Here is an 18,829-nt window from a genome sequence, read left to right as displayed (position 1 = left end):
GCTGTGTAAGTTAATGGAGTAAAGCCATTGTTGCGTGCGAAACATCTCAGACAGTGATGTAATGGAAGACATGCATTTATATAGGACCTTTCATAACCCCAGGATACTTAAAAGTGCTTTGGAAGCTAATAAATACTTTTGAAGTTTTGCAGAAATGTTAAAAACCCAACAGTTAGTTTGCACACTGAAGGATCCCATAAAGAGCAACATGATATTAACAAGAGACCCTGCTTTACTGATTACCATTGGCTAGAGACCAAGGAGGATTTTTCTGTTCTTTTCAAAATGATATCAGCTGTGTCTTTTATATATTTACATGAAATGTCAAATCGGATCTCAGTCTGACCTGATGTCCAACAGATAGCTCCTTGGGCAATCCAGCACTCAGTTCAGGCAATATGCTTGACTGTTTTTATGACTGGGAGAGTGTTAGTTCTGCTTGGATACTGTTTGGGTATTATTTGAAGTAATTGATGACTCACATACTTTCAGAGAAGAGTGTCGCGTTTTAGCACTTCTGTTTCCAGAAGAACTCTTGTTATGGGTCCAATGTGGCATCTTGAGTCCTAGTCCAATGTAGGATCTTGAGCCCTGGTCAATGTGGGATCTTGAGCCCTGGTCCAGTGTGGGATCTTGAGTCCTGGGTCAATGTGGGATCTTGAGCCCTGGTCCAATGTGGGATCTTGAGCCCTGGGCCAATGTGGGATCTTCAGCCCTGGTCCAATGTGGGATCTTAAGTCCTGGTCCAATGTGGGATCTTAAGTCCTGGTCCAATGTGGCATCTTGAGCCCTGGTCCAACTGTTCTCCCATGAAGACCTCTGGAAGGGTCTATCAATATCTACTGAACAACTGCATCTGCAAAGGGCCCCAGTGACAACTGCTTGTGTTTGGCAACATCATTTTTGTATGTCAGAATAACTGACTGACAGCCATCTGAACATTTCAAACTTTATTGCCATCAGAAACGAAGACTTTTAGGCTGAAAGAGATTTTTTTATTCTAAGTGAATCTCTGCAGAGAGAAAGCTTTCTACTCCTTATCTAGTGTATTTGTATGCTTAACTATGTGTCTTTGGATTATTTAGAGGGTAACATTTATATTTTCACATATTTAAAAACTGAGTTAACAATTTTTGTATCTTCATTGACCAAATTCTAAACTAATAATTTAAATGATCTGGTTGGTGGATATTTTTACTCAAAGTTTAATATGGAGAACTCATATGGCCACACTGGGAACAATTAAATTTATGAGAGTAACAGGGCCAGTCAAAGACTCCTCCCATCTCAGTCAGCATGAAGGAAAACAAAGAATTAAGATAAATACAATGAAGATGTTCTGACATGATCCTGGGAGTAAGGGTTCGAACTACTATGAAGAAAGAGAGTAATTACATTTACAGAATGACTATTGCAATACCAGACGCTGATCGATGATAAATACAGGTACTTTGAGTCAATGTTGTCAATCTCTGGCTGACTGCAGTGAAAGCAAAACATGTACATTGAGCAACCGCTTACCCAGGATCTAATGTATATTTAATATTGCTGGGGACATTGGTAGCATCCGTGGTGAAGATGGAGCCAATAATTCTATTCTTACTTATTGTACCTGCATTCTGAATCCTCAGTCCTTCAACTGTTGTCCTTATGGACTACAACTTTGGCACCAATCTTAACTGGGAGATGTTAAGGAGGGAAGGATTCCTGTATACCTCATCCACAACAGCTTGCGGCACCGATTGTTCTACCCTCCAAATTTAAGGGAATACTGCCAAACCACAAAATGGCCAAGACAGGCAGAACAAGCAGTAAGTGGATAATGGGCATAAGTGCATAAGTGGACATTCATATGGCAGGAGGTCACTAAGAACACGAAAGGATGTGGGCCTTGTTTTTCAGGAGGGAAACACAGGTAGAGAATTTCAAACTTGATGGGGACTTCTGAGGTGTGGAGTAAAGGGTTAACATTCAAACAGGTAACTAGTCAGCTACATCAGTAGTGATGTAAGAAATCACATGACAGAGAGACTTTGGAGAGAGATGATTCTGTGTGGAACCTTGTGTTAATTCTGACAGTGTGCGTTGTTAATAGAATATGAAATAAAGACAGTTTTGCCAAGCTCTTAGGGTTACACCTGAAATGTTGACGTCTTCACCTCCTGATGCTACCTGGCTTGCTGTGTTCTTCCAGCCTCCTGCCTGGATTTCAGCATCAGCAGTTTTTATTTTATCTCTAAGACTCAAGCGGTGTCCCTTAAGACTTTCCATGCAGCTAACTCTTCCAAGATGTTAAAACACATGAAATACAGGGAGAACTAGCCATTTGGATATGGAACTGGCTTGAAGGTAGAAGGCAGAGGGTGGTGGTGGAAGGTTGCTTTTCAGACTGGAGGCTTGGGATCAGTGGTGTGACACAAGGATCGGTGCTGGGTCCACTGCTTTTCGTCATTTATATAAATGATTTGGATGTGAACACAGGAAGTATAGTTAGTAAGTTTGCAGATGACACCACAATTGGAGGTGTAGTGGGCAGAGTACAATGGGATCTTGATCAGAATGGACCAATGGGCTGAGGGCTGAGGAGTGGAGATGGAGTTTAATTTAGATAAATGCAAGCTGCTGCATTTTGGAAAGGCAAATCAGAGCAGGGTTTATAAACTTAATGGTAAGGTGTTGCTGAACAAAGAGACCTTGGAGTGCAGGTTCTTAGTTCCTTGAAAGTGGAGTTGTAGGTAGATAGGATAGTGAAGAAGGTGTCTGGTATGCTTTCCTTTATTGGTCAGAGCATTGAGTATAGGAGTCGGGAGGTCGTGTTGCAGCTGTACAGGATATTCGTTTGGCCACTTTTGGAATATTGTGTGCAATTCTGGTCTCCCTTCTACAGGAAGGATATTGTGTACCTTGAAAGGGCTCAGAAAAGATTAACAAGGATGTTGCCAGGGTTGGTGGATTTGAGCTATAGGGGGAATGTGAATAGGCTAGGGCTGTTTTCCCTGGAGCATTGGAGGCTGAGGGGTGACCTTATAGAGATTTATAAAACCATAAGGGGCATGGATAGGATAAATAGACAAAGTATTTTCCCTGGGGTGGGGAAGTCCAGAACTAGAGGGCATAGGTTTAGGGTGAGAGGGGAAAAATTTAAAAGGGACCTAAGGGTCAACGTTTTCACACAGAGGGTGGCGCATGAATGGAATGAGCTGCCAAAGGAAGTGGTGGAGGCTGGTATAATTACAACTTTTAAAAGGCATTTTGATGGGTATATGAATAGGAAGGGTTTAGAGGGATATGCGCCAAATGCTGGCAAATGGGACTAGATTAATTCAGGATATCTGGTCGGCATGGACGAGTTGGACCGAAGGGTCTGTTTCCATGCTGTACATCTCCATGACTCTCTGACTCTATGATCCACCACCATTATAAAAGATGGTGACAGCAAATGAGGGATTCAGCAACAGCATTAAGCAAACATTGAAGGAAAAGCCTAGCAACATAAAAGCAACTAGCAGCCCAACAACTGTGAAGATGGAGCTGTGTGAAAAGCAATCTCCAGGGAGCAGAGAAATTAACATCTTCAGTTTGGGGAAGGCCCAGGATCAGCCAGAGAATTGGCAAAACGAGTGCAGTCAATTTACCCCCAAGCACAGGAATGCTTTGCGATTTGCAGACAAAGCACAGAAGTAGACGATCAGATCCTTAAGGTAAAAACAATGACTGCAGATGCTGGAAAGCAAATACTGGATTAGTGGTGCTGGAAGAGCACAGTAGTTCAGGCAGCATCCAACGAGCAGCGAAATCGACGTTTCGGGCAAAAGCCCTTCATCAGGAATAAAGGCAGTGAGCCTGAAGCGTGGAGAGATAAGCTAGAGGAGGGTGGGGGTGGGGTAGCATAGAGTACAATAGGTGAGTGGGGGAGGAGATGAAGGTGATAGGTCAAGGAGGAGAGGGTGGAGTGGATAGGTGGAAAAGGAGATAGGCAGGTCGGACAAGTCTGGACAAGTCAAGGAGACAGTGCTGAGCTGAAAGTTTGAAACTAGGATGAGGTGGGGGAAGGGGAAATGAGGAAGCTGTTGAAGTCCACATTGATGCCCTGGGGTTTAGATTAGATTAGATTAGATTAGATTACTTACAGTGTGGAAACAGGCCCTTCGGCCCAACAAGTCCACACCGACCCGCCGAAGCGTAACCCACCCATTCCCCTACATCTACCCCTTTTTACCGAACACTACGGGCAATTTAGCATGGCCAATTCACCTGACGTACACATCTTTTGGACTGTGGGAGGAAACCGGTGCACCCGGAGGAAACCCACGCAGACACGGGGAGAATGTGCAAACTCCACACAGTCAGTCACCTGAGGCAGGAATTGAACCCAGGTCTCTGGCACTGTGAGGCAGCAGTGCTAACCACTGTGCCACCATGCCGCCCATGTTGAATTGTTGAAGTGTTCCGAGGCAGAAGATGAGGCGTTCTTCCTCCAGGCGTCTGGTGGTGAGGGAGCGGCGGTGAAGGAGGCCCAGGACCTCCATGTCCTCGGCAGAGTGGGAGGGGGAGTTGAAATGTTGGGCCACGGGACGGTTTGGTTGATTGGTGCGGGTGTCTCGGAGATGTTCCCTAAAGCACTCTGCTAGGAGGTGCCCAATCTCCCCTTAGCCCAGGCAGTTTCAGTGGCTGTGTCTGGTGAATCAAGTGCATTTTTGGATTGACTGGACTCCATCTGGTGGCAGAGGATGGTCACTTCAAGGAGTTGCTGAGTCCCAGTACTACCTGCACCAACCAACACCTGCCACTAGATGGAGGAATTCAGCACATGTCCAGCATGACAACCAAGGGTTTGAACTGACACAGGGAACAGCATCAGGCTGGAGCAGAGGGTGGGAGGCAAGGTCAGTGGAGGGAGGAGGAATCAAGTAGGGGTGCAGGGGTGGGGAAAGCGGTATGCAATGCTGGGAGGCAAGTCCTGGGGCAGGCAGTGATGAGCAGGGGAGGCAACAAGGTGGGGATGGGGGTGGGTTAGGTGTTGGGGCAGTAGTGTTGCATGTGGGAGGAAAAGCTGCAATGGGGGAGGTGTGATGGTATATGGCAACACCAAAATGCATGGCTGAGGGAATGGGGTGGCAAAGCTGTGCCAGGAGGCATAAGTGGGTGGTGAGGGAGAGTAGGCATGGAAGCAGAGCTGGCATGAGATTGAGTCAACATCAAAAAAACAAGGTCTGTGTGGGTGGGCCCAAGTGAAGAGAAAGGAAAGGCAATTTTGTCATCCAGGAAATACAGACACAATTTGAAGAGATGGACCCTAAAATTGAAACAAAATGACAGTAAACAGCGCAAAGCATAACATAGGCTACCTGTCCTTTTATTTCCTTCACTTTCCTGCCTGTTCCTTTTGGTTAATCTTTCCATGTTTTTATTTCTCTTTCTTTACCTGATTTCATACCAAATTCACTCACTTGGATTCACATGCCTTATGTCCCAATTTGCTGGAATTGATCACTTCAGGAGGTACATTGCGAGCTGACAGATTCAGCAGGGTGCTGGATGCCCTATTGCCATATGCTGTGACATTATCAGTCCCTCCACCACTTTCAACGACTTCACAAACATTGGTTTGAGCCGAAAGTTGCAGAGGTGACGACCGTGCCACCCGCTGCAGCAAACCCTAACTTCTGGAAAGTTCTGCGGTTTCGACAGCTGTTTCCCTGTGGGAATTGAACCTTTTCTTAAGCTAATGTTTACCTTCTCCCAACCGTTTCTACATCTCCCACCTTTCCTCCATCCTCCCACACAAACCCTGAGGCCTACGCAGAGCTCGGGAGGCAGGAAACCCAACCACAGATCTCTGCACCACTGTCAATAAATCCCCAGTCCAAAGTAAATCCCTGCGTGCAGCTCCTACGCTTGTGGGTGCTAAATGGTTTCTGTTGTCAGGGACAACTACAGAGAAAACCTGCTAACTCCTGCAATTTTGGGTTTTTTTTTCTAATCTAGTTGAACAATCTAAGTTCAGGAAAAGCTCAGGATTTAGATGTTGCCATCACCATTTTAGAGTGGGCATCATTTAGTTCACTGGGCATGCACTGGGTATGCAATGGGCAGTAAGTTCTCCGTATCCATGCCACCTGGACTATGCCCGAAGACATCATTACGACAAACATATTATTTTTCTAAACGTTCCCTTTGCCCGAGGGATGGAGGATGCCACTTCCTGTTGCCCTCTAAAGTCAGATGTTGAGTGTCACAGGATCATAGACATGTACAGCACAGAAACAGACTCTTCAGTCCAACTTGTCTATGACAACCAGACAGCCCAATCTGACATAGCTAGCACTTGGCCCATATCCCTCTAAACCCTATACACAAATAGATGCCTTTTAAATGCTATAATTGCACCAGCCTCCACTACTTCCTCTCACAGCTCATTCCATACACACACCACCCTCTGTATGAAAGGGTTGCCCCTTAGGACCCTTTTATATCTTTCCCCTCTCACCTTAAACCTATGCCCTCTAGTTCTGGACTCCCCCACCCCAGGGAAAAGACCATGTTGATTTACCCTATCCATGCCCCTCATGATTTTATAAACCTCTATAAGGTCACCCTTCAGCCTCTAATGCTCCAGGGGAAACAGCTCCAGCCTATTCAACCACTCCCTCAAACCCTCCTACATTCTTGTAAATCTTTTGTGCACAGTATAACATATAACAAACCCCGAACTGGGACCCTACTATCTCCCGTTTGACTTTGGGTTTCAAAGAAGGCCATTGGCTGGCTGATCTGCCCTCAGAAGGCAGGTCCAATATTGGACTGTTTTAAAGAGGCTGCCACCTCAGATTTGATCCTGTTCACACCTTCACTGCAGTCGACTGGTTCTCCCGAGCTTCAGCAGCTAAAGAGGAAGAGAGATGTGGATGGCTGTGAGAAAGAGATTTGTCCTTGCAAGACTGTTGGTGGGCTAAGAGGAACATTCCTCTCTGTGACTCCACCTCTTCAAGATGACCTGTGCACTCCTCTGGGATCAGTCCTGCCCACAATCACTGAGTCAACCAACTCTGAATCCCAACATTTCACCTTTCAATCTCTCATTTTGTTCCTCATCTCTCTCTCCCTGACTCCTTGACAGCCCTAGCTCTCCCTGTCATCTCCCTCTTGTTTCTCCATCTCTTTCTCTCTCTCTCTCCCTTTCTTTCTTCCCCTCTCTCTCTCTGTCTCCATTGCTGCTTCACCCATCAGAAAATCACCCTCATCTCCCTCCACCATCAACCTTAGCTCCCCAGTTCTCAAATTCACCATCCCTTCTCCCACATATATCCCCATTTCGATCTTAAGCCTGAGCAGTGCAAGCATTAATGTTCCTGGTGTGTACTATTAGCTTCTGTATCCCCTGAGACAGAGTGCTGGCTGTCCATCAGACATGCACGTTTTGTCAAGCTAGCCCTGTCCAGAACTTGAACAGCTCTTCCTGAATTGGTGAATACACCCGAGTAAATATTGGGGCCAGCGCCTGTGGAAGTGGGTTCAGCACGGACCATGCAGTGCCCAACATCCAGGAATTAAAAACTGCTGCTGAATTTGATACCCTTAACACATTGGAGTGAGAGTCCTTTGTGAAACAGTTCCAGGCTTTCTCGGTCCTCTTTCTTTTGACTGATACCTTTTTGAAGCTTGAATATGAGTTGAATGTAATCTAATGGTTAGATCACATCGTGCACAGATTGGGATCTTACACTGTGTCTGTTGAAAGGTTTAATTCAATTGCAATCCAGTAGGGGTTCCATTTGTCATATTGTAAAAGTAAACGGGAGCTATAGCTGTTCAGAAGCAGGCGAGAAGTGGAAAAGCCACACTATCACGAGGTTCGGGTTGATGTGACGTGGAGGCACCACAACAGTCTAGTGTTGGACTGAGGTGGACAAAGTTAAAAATCACACAGCACCAGGTTATAGTTCAACAGGTTAATTTGGAAGCACTAGCTTTCAGAGCGCTGCTCCTTCTTTTGGTACCTGTGGAGTAGGTCCAGGAGAAGGAGCAGCGCTCTGAGAGCTAGTGCTTCCAAATTAACCTGTTGAACTATAACCTGGTGCTGTGTGATTTTTAACTTTGTCCAGGTTAGGGCCGGCTTTGGGTGAAATACACAGTCAAAATGTGTGGCTCTGGAAAAGCACAGCAGGTCAGGCAACATCTGAGGAGCAGGAAAATCGATGTTTTGGGTGTAAGTCCTTCATCAGGAATGGCTTTTGCCCAAAACGTCGGCTCTCCTGCTCCTCGGATGCTGCCTGGCCTGCTGTGCTTTTCCAGCACCACACTTTTCAACTCTGACTCTCCAGCATCTGCAGTCCTCATTTTCTCTCTCGGATGAAATACAGGCAAGGTCTGTGCAAACTATGAGAAGACAGTAGGCGATGTAAGAAGCCTGGATAAGGAAATGCAGAAATTGCAATACGTAATAATGTGATATTTTGTATAAAGCTTGGGGGTGTCTAACAAGGCAGGGTTGGGCTTAGACATCATAATGATAAGATTAGGTCTCCTTGACACGCATGAAAATAAATGATTGACCTGCTTCCTGATTCCTCAGAAAATTTGTCAAGTTGTGAGTGAAACAGTATTAATAGGGACAGCACTGCATGAGAATGGCAGAACTTTTGGTGAGATAATGTTGAAGGAAATAACCCAAACACCGACACCATCCTTTAAAATTAAAGTTGCCAACTCTGGCTGCACTTATATCTGGTGATTTCATCACATAGTCTCCCTCCACACACCCAGTCACACAGCCTCATCTTGTCATTAATAACCTTGTAGTAACTAATAAACTACTGCACGCATATAAAATTTTAAAAATCCACGCTTAATGTTAATACTCCTACTAATGTTAATATTGCCCCCCGGCTTTGAAGAATGGTGTCCATGATTTGGGTGGCATGGTGGCTCAGTGGTTAGCATTGCTGCCTCACAGCGCCAGGGACCCGGGTTTGATTTCAACCTCGAGCGACTGTCTGTGTGGTGTTTACACATTCTCCCTGGGTCTGCGTGGGTTTCCTCCCACAGTCCAAAGATGTGCAGGTTAGGTGAATTGACCATGCTAAATTGTCCATAATGTTAGGTGCATTAGTCAGAGGGAAATGGGTCTAGCTGGGTTATTTTATGGAGGGTTGGTGTGGACATGTTGGGACGAAGGGCCTGTTTCCACACTGTCGGAAATCTAAAGAAACCTTCCACTCAGTGGTGGCAACCCAACTGCTGTGCAATCATTTCGGGACTTATGTCCACAGGGACTGAGTGTGACCTTGTGTAAATGTAACGCTGATTGGCACCTGTGTTGAAAAATGTGTTGCTGGAAAAACACAGCAGGTCAGGCAGCATCCGAGGAGCAGGAGAATCGACGTTTCAGGCATAAGCCCTTCTTCAGGAATGAGGTTGGTGTGCCAAGCGGGCTGAGATAAAAGATAGGGGGGAGGGAATTTGGGGGAGAGGCGCTGGGAATACAATAGGTGGAAGGAGGTGAGGGTGGGGGTGATAGGCCGGAGAGGAGGTGGGGGCAGAGAGGTCGGGAAGAAGATTGCAGGTCAAGAGGGCGATGCTGAATCTGGGGGTTGGGACTGAGATAAAGTGGCGGGGGAGGGGAAATGAGGAAATTGGAGAAATCTACATTCATTCCGTGTGGTTGGAGGGTTCCTAGGCGGAAGATGAGGCGCTCTTCCTCCAGGCGTCGTGTGGTCAGGGTCTGACCTGCATGTCCTTGGCAGAGTGGGAGGGGGAGTTAAAATGTTCAGCCACGGGGCGGTTGGGTTGGTTGGTGCGGGTGATCCAGAGGTGTTCCCCCACTTTATCTCAGTCCCAACCCCCGGATTCAGCACCACCTTCTTGACCTGCAATCTTCTTCCCGACCTCTCCACCCCCACCCCCTCTCCGGCCTATCACCCCCACCCTCACCTCCTTCCACCTATCGTATTCCCAGCACCCCTCCTCCAAATTCCCTCCCCCCTACCTTTTATCTCAGCCTGCTTGGCACGCCAGCCTCATTCCTGAAGAAGGGCTTATGCCCGAAACGTCGATTCTCCTGCTCCTCGGATGCTGCCTGGCCTGCTGTGTTTTTTCAGCACCACATTTTTCAACTCTGGTCTCCAGCATCTGCAGTCCTCACTTTCTCCTAGCTGAATGGCGCCTGTCCACTTCAAATTCACTTTCTGAAGAACACTCTCTGACCTCAGCAAACTCAGCAGAAAGAGAAGCTTTGAACTGATTTACAAGGATCTTTCATTTTCTGTGTCATTGGCAAGAGTTGTTGTCATAGACCATCAGGGCATTTAGGAGTGGAGTTCCATCCTCTTAGAATAGTTAGAACTTCTGCATTCAAGTTCAGGCTATATTAGTGCCATCTGACCAGGAGAGTTATCCCTTATAGGTTCATAATGTCCTTTAGGGAAGGAAACTGCAATCATTACCTGGTCTGGCCTACATGTGACTCCAAATCGACAGCAACGTGGTTGACTCTTAACTGCCGTCTAGGCAATTAGGGATGGGTAATAAATACTGGCCTAGCCAATGACATCCTCATCCCCTGAATGAATTTTAAAAATCCATCACAGTGGTTAGCACTGCTGCCTCACAGCACCAGGGTCCTGGGTTCAATTCCAGCTTTGGTCAACTATCTGTGTGGAGTTAGCACATTCTCCCCATGGCTGTGTGGGTTTCCTCCCACAATCCAAAGATGTGCAGGTGAATTGGCCATGCTAAATTGCCCATAGAGTTAGGTGCATTAGTCAGAGGGAAATGGGTTTGGGTGCGTTACTCTTCGGAGGATCGGTGTGGACTTGTTGGGCCGAAGGGCCTGTTTTCACACTGTAGGGAATCTAATCTAATCATTACTGTAGACCATGGAGTGTGAATTTGTACATATAAAGCAACAACTCCATTTTCTTTTCCTTGCAGGATGTTGTGAGGGTTGATGGAAGGATTAACGTTTCTGACCCATTTATGACCAATCTCCAATTGCCTTGGGAAGATTACAGTGAGTGGCTTGTAAGGTCATTGCAACTGATGGTTATGAGTCAACCATGTTGCCTCAGACCTAAAATCACATGTAGGCAAGACCACCAGACAAATTCACAAGAGAAGATTAATGAAACCAATGCATTTGGAGATGTCACCATTGTTTCTTAGGATATTCCAGATTAATCCAAGAAATTCCCTAGCTGCCGTAGGAGGATTTGAACTCATGTCCCTGGATCGGACATCTGGATTATGCATCCAGCAACATAATCCTATACTTCATCTCCTTTGAGAATATCCAACTACCAGGAAAGAATTCTGAACAAACCCACTGCCACTAAATCTAAACATGGTGACGATACTGGGAGGAAGCTCTGCCCATATTACAGCCACTTGTCAGCAGCTTCCCCTGCCCAGGACCAAACTGAGTAAATATGAGTCAGTGTTTGATTGTGGTGGAGGCGCGAGAATATAAAGACTGAACGCAGCAAGGAGAGGGCAGAGCAAGAGAGAGAAGCAGCTCCTTTACTCTGAGAAAGCAGCCAGCTGATCACACAAGAGGCAGAATGAAAGTCTTCCTCCTCACCATTGCTGCAGTGCAGATTCTCCACTGCTCAGGTAGGTCCCAGAGAGAGTGGCTCCACATCAACCAACGAGTTATTGCCAATGAGGTTCACTCCCTCAGATATCACCGAGGTGGAAAAATAATTCGCTGATGAATTCTGGAATGTTTTGTATAACTTATCCTTTTCTCTATCGACAGGAATACCGAGCCCTAAGGATGCTCTGAGAGTGTCTGTTATAAAACTGAACCGAATCACCGAGACCAGGAATCTGTGTGGGATAACCAGGAGAAGGGTGAAGGATGTAAGTGTGTCCTGGTCTCAGTCTGTTTCACTCTCTGAACTCTACAAGAGTATTACTGAGTGCATTTATTCCTTTTCTCTTTCGTCTTAGTTTTCCTTTATCCTTCCTAGTTTCCTCTCCTTTGTCAAGCCTCCTATGCCTCACGTCTCTGTCCTCCCAATTCTCCTCCATTATCCCAGGCTTCCTATCCTGTGAGATCAGTTTACTGCTCCTTCTGTCTCTCTCATGTTATCATTGGGAGAATTCACTGAGGCACTGACCTACTTCGAGCTGCAATTCCACTTGGCTCTTGCCAGCCTCAACACAACTATCTGAGGCTCAACCATCCCTTTCGAACACTTTTGGCCTTGAGATGAGCTTCCAGAATTCCACCTCATCACCCAGTCTGCTCCATTCCATGTCTGTAACATCACTTGTCTCAACTCCTGTCCCAGCTCATTTGCTGCCTTGTTCTTACCTCTTGACCTCTAGTTAGGGAAAGCAGGCAGTGGTGTGGAAGTTAGGGCAAAATAAGATCAGTCATGATCTTAAGGAAAAGTGAGCAAGTTTAAGGGGCAGAATGGTCTACTTCTGATCTTACTAAAGGTGTTCTCATATTGCTATAAAATATCAAGGAACTGCGTACGTTGGAGGTCTGAAACAAAAACAGAAATTGCAAACAAAACTAAGCAGGACTGGCAGCATCCAAGGGAAGAAAGCAGAGTTAACATTGTCAGTGACTTTTCATCAGTTTCGTCAGCAATTATCCGTTTTTGATTCTCGTACTGTTGTGTAAGTCTGGTGCTGCGGCTGCACATCTGACTGGTATTTCAAACTCTATCCTCCATAAACTTGAGGTCATTCAGCATTTTGCTACATGTGTCACAACTCATAGCAAGGCCCGTTCCCTTGTTCGCTTCATAACCTTCATTAGCTGCAAGTCAAGCAATACTGTCCTTGATTTTAAATTTTTGGAAATTCTCCTTTGTCTTCACTCCCAACTCCCTGATCGCCATGATTTCCTGCAAATTCACAACCCTACCCTCAGATCTCCAGTCCTCAGTTTTGCCTTCATGAATGTTGTAAAATGAATCCTCACCACAGCTCACCATGGTTGGTTTGCTGACAGGGATGATAGGATCTGCTTGGTCTATTGTGGTTGAGAAAACAACAGATTGTAGTATGAAGCGAAGACACTCTTATCTTAAACAAGATGAAGTTTATTGTGTGATAATGGTCAGATACCAAGTAACATTAGTATGATGGACGCTGCTACTGAGTCTGTGATACACCTTGATGTTAGCTCTTACTCCTTCTTCAAGACTCAAAGCTGACTCCCAAGTCCATGTGACATCATCTTATTGCTGCTGGTGCTAAATGCATTTCTTAGCATTATGCCGATAAGAGCATTAAACCCTTACATAACAATGAGTATTCCTGATTTTCATCTCTCCACTATTAGTGGTTTTACCTTCAGCTGCCTGGGCTCAAAGATTTGAAATTCATTGCCCTGCGCCTGTCTATCTCTCTACTTCTGCCTTTAAGATCTTCCTCAAAACCTGCATTCGATTGAGCTTTTGGCAATTACTCAGTCATTACCTCATTTGGCTCAGTGCAAAGTTTAATTTATAAAGCTCTTGTGGAGCAGTCAGTTTGTTACATTCAAGGTGTTATGTAAATTTACATTGTTGTCCTTTTGATTATTAAACAGAAGGAGAAAGATATGTCACACTCAACACTGATTGGTTAATCAGCTCAGAGTAAGAACACCAGATACAGTCAGATACTCATTAACTGTTTCTCTCTCATTAGATTAACCGCACTGGAAAATTATCGTACAACGTGGATTTAACATTCTCTGTGAAAGAAACTGTCTGCTCCAAGAAGTCTGGATTGGAATTTGATGATCCCAGCTGCAATTTCCGTCCCAAAAAGACTGCAGTGAGTTCTGAATTATATTTTGTCACATTCAGACTTCATATATACAAACGTCTATCATTGAAAGGTATTGTATATTGAGCTGTATTACAGAAAGTGTCATGCATATTGAGTTATATCAGATAAACAGTGAGACTCAGGGGTTCAGGTATATAATAATTCTTTGAAGTTTGCATCACATATAGCGAGGGTGGATAAGAAGGCACTGAGCATGCTTGCCTTCATTGCTCAGACCTTGAAGAATAGGAGTTGGGACATTATGTTGAGGTTGTACAGGACATTGGTGAGGCCTCTGTGTGCAGTTCTGGTCTCCCTGTTGTAGGAAGGATATTATTAAGGTGGAGAGGGCTCAGAGGAGTCCCATGAGTTATGGGGAGACGCAGGATGGATGGGGACCTTTTTCACTGGAGTGCAGGAGGTTGTGGGGTGACGTTATAAAGGTTTATTAAATCATGTGTGGTACAGATAAGGTGAATGGCAGGTGTCTTTTCCTTAGGGCAGAGATTTCAAGACTGGAGGTGTAGTTTTAAGATGAGAAAGGAAAGATTTGAAAAAGACATGTGAGACATTTTTTTTACACAGAGATGGGTCTGTGTGGAATGAACATTCCAGAGAAAGTGGTGGATGTGGGTACACTTACAAGTTTTAAATGAATTTATATCAGTACATGAATAAGAAAAATTTAGAGGATATGGGGCCAAAGTTACGAGGTGGGACTAGTTTAGTCTGGGATTATATTCGGTATGGACTGGTTGAACCAAAGGGTCTGGCTCTGTGCTGTACGACTTTATGGCTCCTACAGGAATGATGTTGTGAAATTTGAAAGGGTTCAGAAATGATTGACAAGGATGTTGCCAGGATTGGTAGGGCTGAGCTATAAGGAGAGGCTGAATAGACTGGGACTGTTTTTCCGGGAGCAACAGAAGCTGAGGGGTGATCTTATAGAGGTTTATAAAATCACAAGGGGCATGGATAGGATAAATAGACAAGATCTTTTCACTGGGGTTGGGGAGTCCAAACCTGGAGGGCATAGGTTTAGGGTAAGAGGAGAAATATTTAAAAGGGGCCTCAGGCAAACGTTTTAATCCAGAAGGTGGTGTGTATATAAAATGAGCTACCAAATGAAGTGGTGGAGGTTGGTACGATTACAACATTTAAAAGGCATCTGGATGGGTACATGAATAGGAAGGGTCTAGAGGGATATAGGCTAAATGCTGGTAAATGGGACTAGATTAATTTAGGATATCTGGTTGGCATGGACAAATTGCACTGAAGGGTCTGTTTCTGTGCTGTACACCTCTATGATTCTGTGGCTCTATGCCTCTAAACGTCATATCTGCATTCAAATTACACAGAGGTATATAATAGAAAGCATTGTGTATACTGAAGATTATCACAGAAAGTGTAGAAGGGGTCACTCCAATGATTTATATCAGAGAAACATCATGTATGCAGGGTTATATTAGAAAGGGTTGAGGGTATTGATATATGAATATCATAGAAAGGGTCATGAATACTGAATTATATTACGGAAAGCACTATGTATCTAAAAGTGTGTCATAGAAAGTGTTGTATGCCCTGAAAATAAACAGAAAAAAAGGCCTTGTATGTCACAGAATGGACTGTATGCATTTGGTCATATCATAGAAAGGACTGTGAGTTTTGATTATGTCAAAGAATTGCCAAATGTTTGCTGAGTTATCTTATAGAAATATCTATGTGGACTGACTCATAGGAGTATCATAGGAGCTCCCTTCAGCTCTCAGTGCTGAAGATGATGTAATAGATAACTTTAATACTCTCCCATTGCATTTGACAGGTGAAAGGATTTTGCAAGAGCCATGTTGAATATTTTGCGGATGAGGTTGTTGACGTTGACGTGGAGTGTCGGGGGTTGAAGACGTTTGACAGCAGAAGTGGATCCTTCGAGTCAAGTGAAAACAGCATCGAGGTAACCTCACCATTAAACTCACCGGGGCAATGAGATCTCTGACTTTGCATTTTATCCCAGACTCAGATTTTGTCAGACTCAAAGTTGTATTTCAAATCTTCAAACTCTTCCTTCGGCGAATCTTTATTGCAGTGGAATAACAATCAGAGCAGCTCCTGGCTTTTCACCAGCAATACGTCTGTGCAGAGATATTATTACTGCTTGCTGCTATTCAAGGAGATAATTACTCTTTATTATTTGAGGGCTAACACATTTAACCTTTTTTGGGTTATTGACTTAGTGATGATTGCAAAACTAATGCTTCAAAGAAAGATCACATATATCCCTGGTCTATACATATATATACATACATTTTTCTACTTAAATTCAGGTGAAAATGAGAAGAACCCATCACCCAAGAGTCTACAAACGTGAGTATAAACCTGGATTTTTATCAGAACCTTATTGACAACAATAAAGTGGATTTCTCTGTTTAGAGTGGAGCCTGTGACAGTAACTGTGGTATGTTTTTATTGAATTCAGTATTACCCAGAATCAATAGGGGAGGGAAGACAAATGTGTGAATCTTGCCGACTCTTTCCCAAAGGATTTTGGGAGGAACTTAAGTAGAAATGCTTATATTTGCCCATGAAGATGATTTCACACTAGAACAATGTAACCGAATCAACTTTTAGATGTTCAGTATTTACCAGACAATAATTCCTCTCTCTTTTAGAATGTACAACAGGGACAATCTGATCAATAATCTCCATCAATTTATGCAAGAACCCCACAGCGCCCCCCCCCCCCGGTCTCCAAGGGTTGAGTGATTATTGCTGCACTGGTGAAGATTTCTTCACTGAGTCGCTGAATCCCAATTTTGAAATCCAAGGAGTTAACATTTCATCATCTTTTAGATCGAGGGATTTGTAATCTATTATCGTTGAAATTTGTTTACTGATGAATCTAAAAATTTAGAAATGTTAAAAAAAACTGATGTCTGATTTTTTTTAAAATACAGGTGTTAAGCAAATCAAAAGACTGGTCACTGCGGGAGGTTTCAAACGTGAGTATAAACTAGGATTTTGTACCAGAGAATTGACTCTTGATCATGATCATCTATAACAATAAACCATTGAACACAGTCTATCGGAATATGATCGTTGTCTTCACTCTGTTCATTCCAGGAACACCATGGTGATTCAGGACCTCGACACTAACCAGCAATGAAACTTCTGTAAAGCCAAGCTTGGTGTTAACACAAGACCTCATTCCAATAAAACAAGATGTTATTCATTGTACTTTACTTGTTCATATATAAACCTGGGCTTCCTGATTGTATATTTCACTGTACAGTAACTGGAAGATTCTCTAGTTTGTAAATGTTCTGTCTTTTGGTATATGTTGTCTTATGTTCTGTGGACCATATTAAAATTTAAAAGAGAATACTTCCTGATGTTTCTCTAAAAGTTGTTTGTTATTTCACCGTTAGGGTGGGAGTCCAGAGAGACAGTGCTCAAACCAACCTGTCTCACACACCATGACCACATTCCGCACATCGATTGCTAGCTGCTGGGGAACTGGAACTTCACAGTTTTAAGTCCCGACTTGGGAGTTGGTTAATTAACAACATAGCAAAATCTTATTAAAGTGGAGCTATCATTCCTGACGAGGACATTTGAATGTTTCATATATCGTCAGCAGAAAATGTGTTTGTGGTGTGAATTCTTGTAGCTTGTGGTAGTTGTGAATTCTGAGTGATGCTGATCACTGTGCTTTTGGACATGATTCAAGCGGGTGTATTTAGTTTTAGCAAATAGCTCTGACATCAGTCTCAGAGTCAAAGTAATCATTTGAAAACTTATACATCGAGCAGTAACTTTGTCTCAATTGGTCACAGACTAAAAATAAATGCTGTCTTCACCTCTTCATTGTAGTACAGACCCTTCAGATGCTGTATTTTTTTGGCTGTTTCTTGCTTCATTCCTTTTGCATTCTATTAGCTTGTTCTTTCTTACAGCAGCAGTTTCCATTGGAGAATGTGATTTCATTTATTACTCAGTTTGCATTTTCCAGAATCCACATTCTGTAGCTGTGACCAGAAGGTCCAGTGTGAGAAACATTAAGCTACCCAGAAATTACTGCCACATTCTTTACTGACTGGAGTCTGGCACATCTGTGATATTCACAGCATTATCTGTTACTCCTCTACATGGGAACCAGTTCTTTGTTTGTAGCTCCCTGCACTTAATCTCTCTGAATTGAGATAATCAGTCAGACAGACCAGGCGGATATTTCTGAATCCAGCTCCAAACGTTGCCTGCATTTGTTGTTGTAAAACAAGGATTTATTTGATTTCATATCAATCCAGAGCATCAGATGATCTTTTGAGAGAAAGAGGCATAGGCAATCTCTCAAAAACAATTTAACCATACCTGAAGAATGAAAGGGAGGTTCTTTAAATTTTTGTATTGCAACTAGAGTCATAAACTTGGACAGCACTGAAATAGACTCTTCGACCCAACTCGTCCATGCTGGCCAGATATCCTACATTAATCTAGTTCCATTTACCAGCATTTGGCCCATATCTCCCTGAACCATTCCGATTCATATACCCATCTGATGCTTTTTAAATGTTGTAATTGTATCAGTCCCCACTCCTTCCTCTGGCAGATCATTCCATACACGCACCACTATCTGCATGAAATATTTGACCCTTAGGTCCCTTTTAAATCTTTCCCCTCTCACCTTGAACCGATGTCCTCTAGTTTTGGAGTCCTCTATACTGGGAAAAAGATCTTGGTAATTCACCCTTTTGATGCCTCTCATGGTTTTGTGAACCTCTATAAGATCACCCCTCAGCCACCAATGCTCCAGGGAAAATAGCTCCAGTCTATTCAGCCTCTCCTTATTAGCTCAAACCCTCCAACCCTGACAACATCCTTGTAAGTCTTTTCTGAACCATTTCAAATTTAACAAGACTTTTCCTGTAGCAGGGAGACCAGAATTGAATGTAGTATTCCAAAAGTGGTCTAAATTAATGTCCTGTACAGCCACAACATGACCTCCCAACTCCTATACTCAGTGCACTCACCAGTAAAGGCAAGTGTGATAAATCCTTCT

General features: G+C 43.9%; 1 protein-coding gene across 1 annotated transcript; it reads left to right on the top strand.

Moving 5' to 3' along the window:
- The first annotated feature begins 11,498 nt into the window (after nt 1-11,498).
- Nucleotides 11,499-17,087, top strand: LOC140481779 (secreted phosphoprotein 24-like). The gene is made up of 7 exons (XM_072578311.1): nt 11,499-11,610; nt 11,756-11,859; nt 13,651-13,779; nt 15,596-15,727; nt 16,098-16,137; nt 16,728-16,772; nt 16,894-17,087. Exons 1-7 carry the CDS (start codon nt 11,559-11,561, stop codon nt 16,905-16,907), a joined length of 516 nt encoding a protein of 171 aa, XP_072434412.1. The 5' UTR covers nt 11,499-11,558; the 3' UTR covers nt 16,908-17,087.
- The last annotated feature ends 1,742 nt before the right edge of the window (nt 17,088-18,829 follow it).

The sequence above is a fragment of the Chiloscyllium punctatum genome, chromosome 10 (assembly GCF_047496795.1).
Source record: "Chiloscyllium punctatum isolate Juve2018m chromosome 10, sChiPun1.3, whole genome shotgun sequence".
Classification (NCBI taxonomy): domain Eukaryota; kingdom Metazoa; phylum Chordata; class Chondrichthyes; order Orectolobiformes; family Hemiscylliidae; genus Chiloscyllium; species Chiloscyllium punctatum.
The sequence above is the reverse complement of the archived record's forward strand: the minus strand, read 5'-3'. Positions and strand labels throughout refer to the sequence as shown.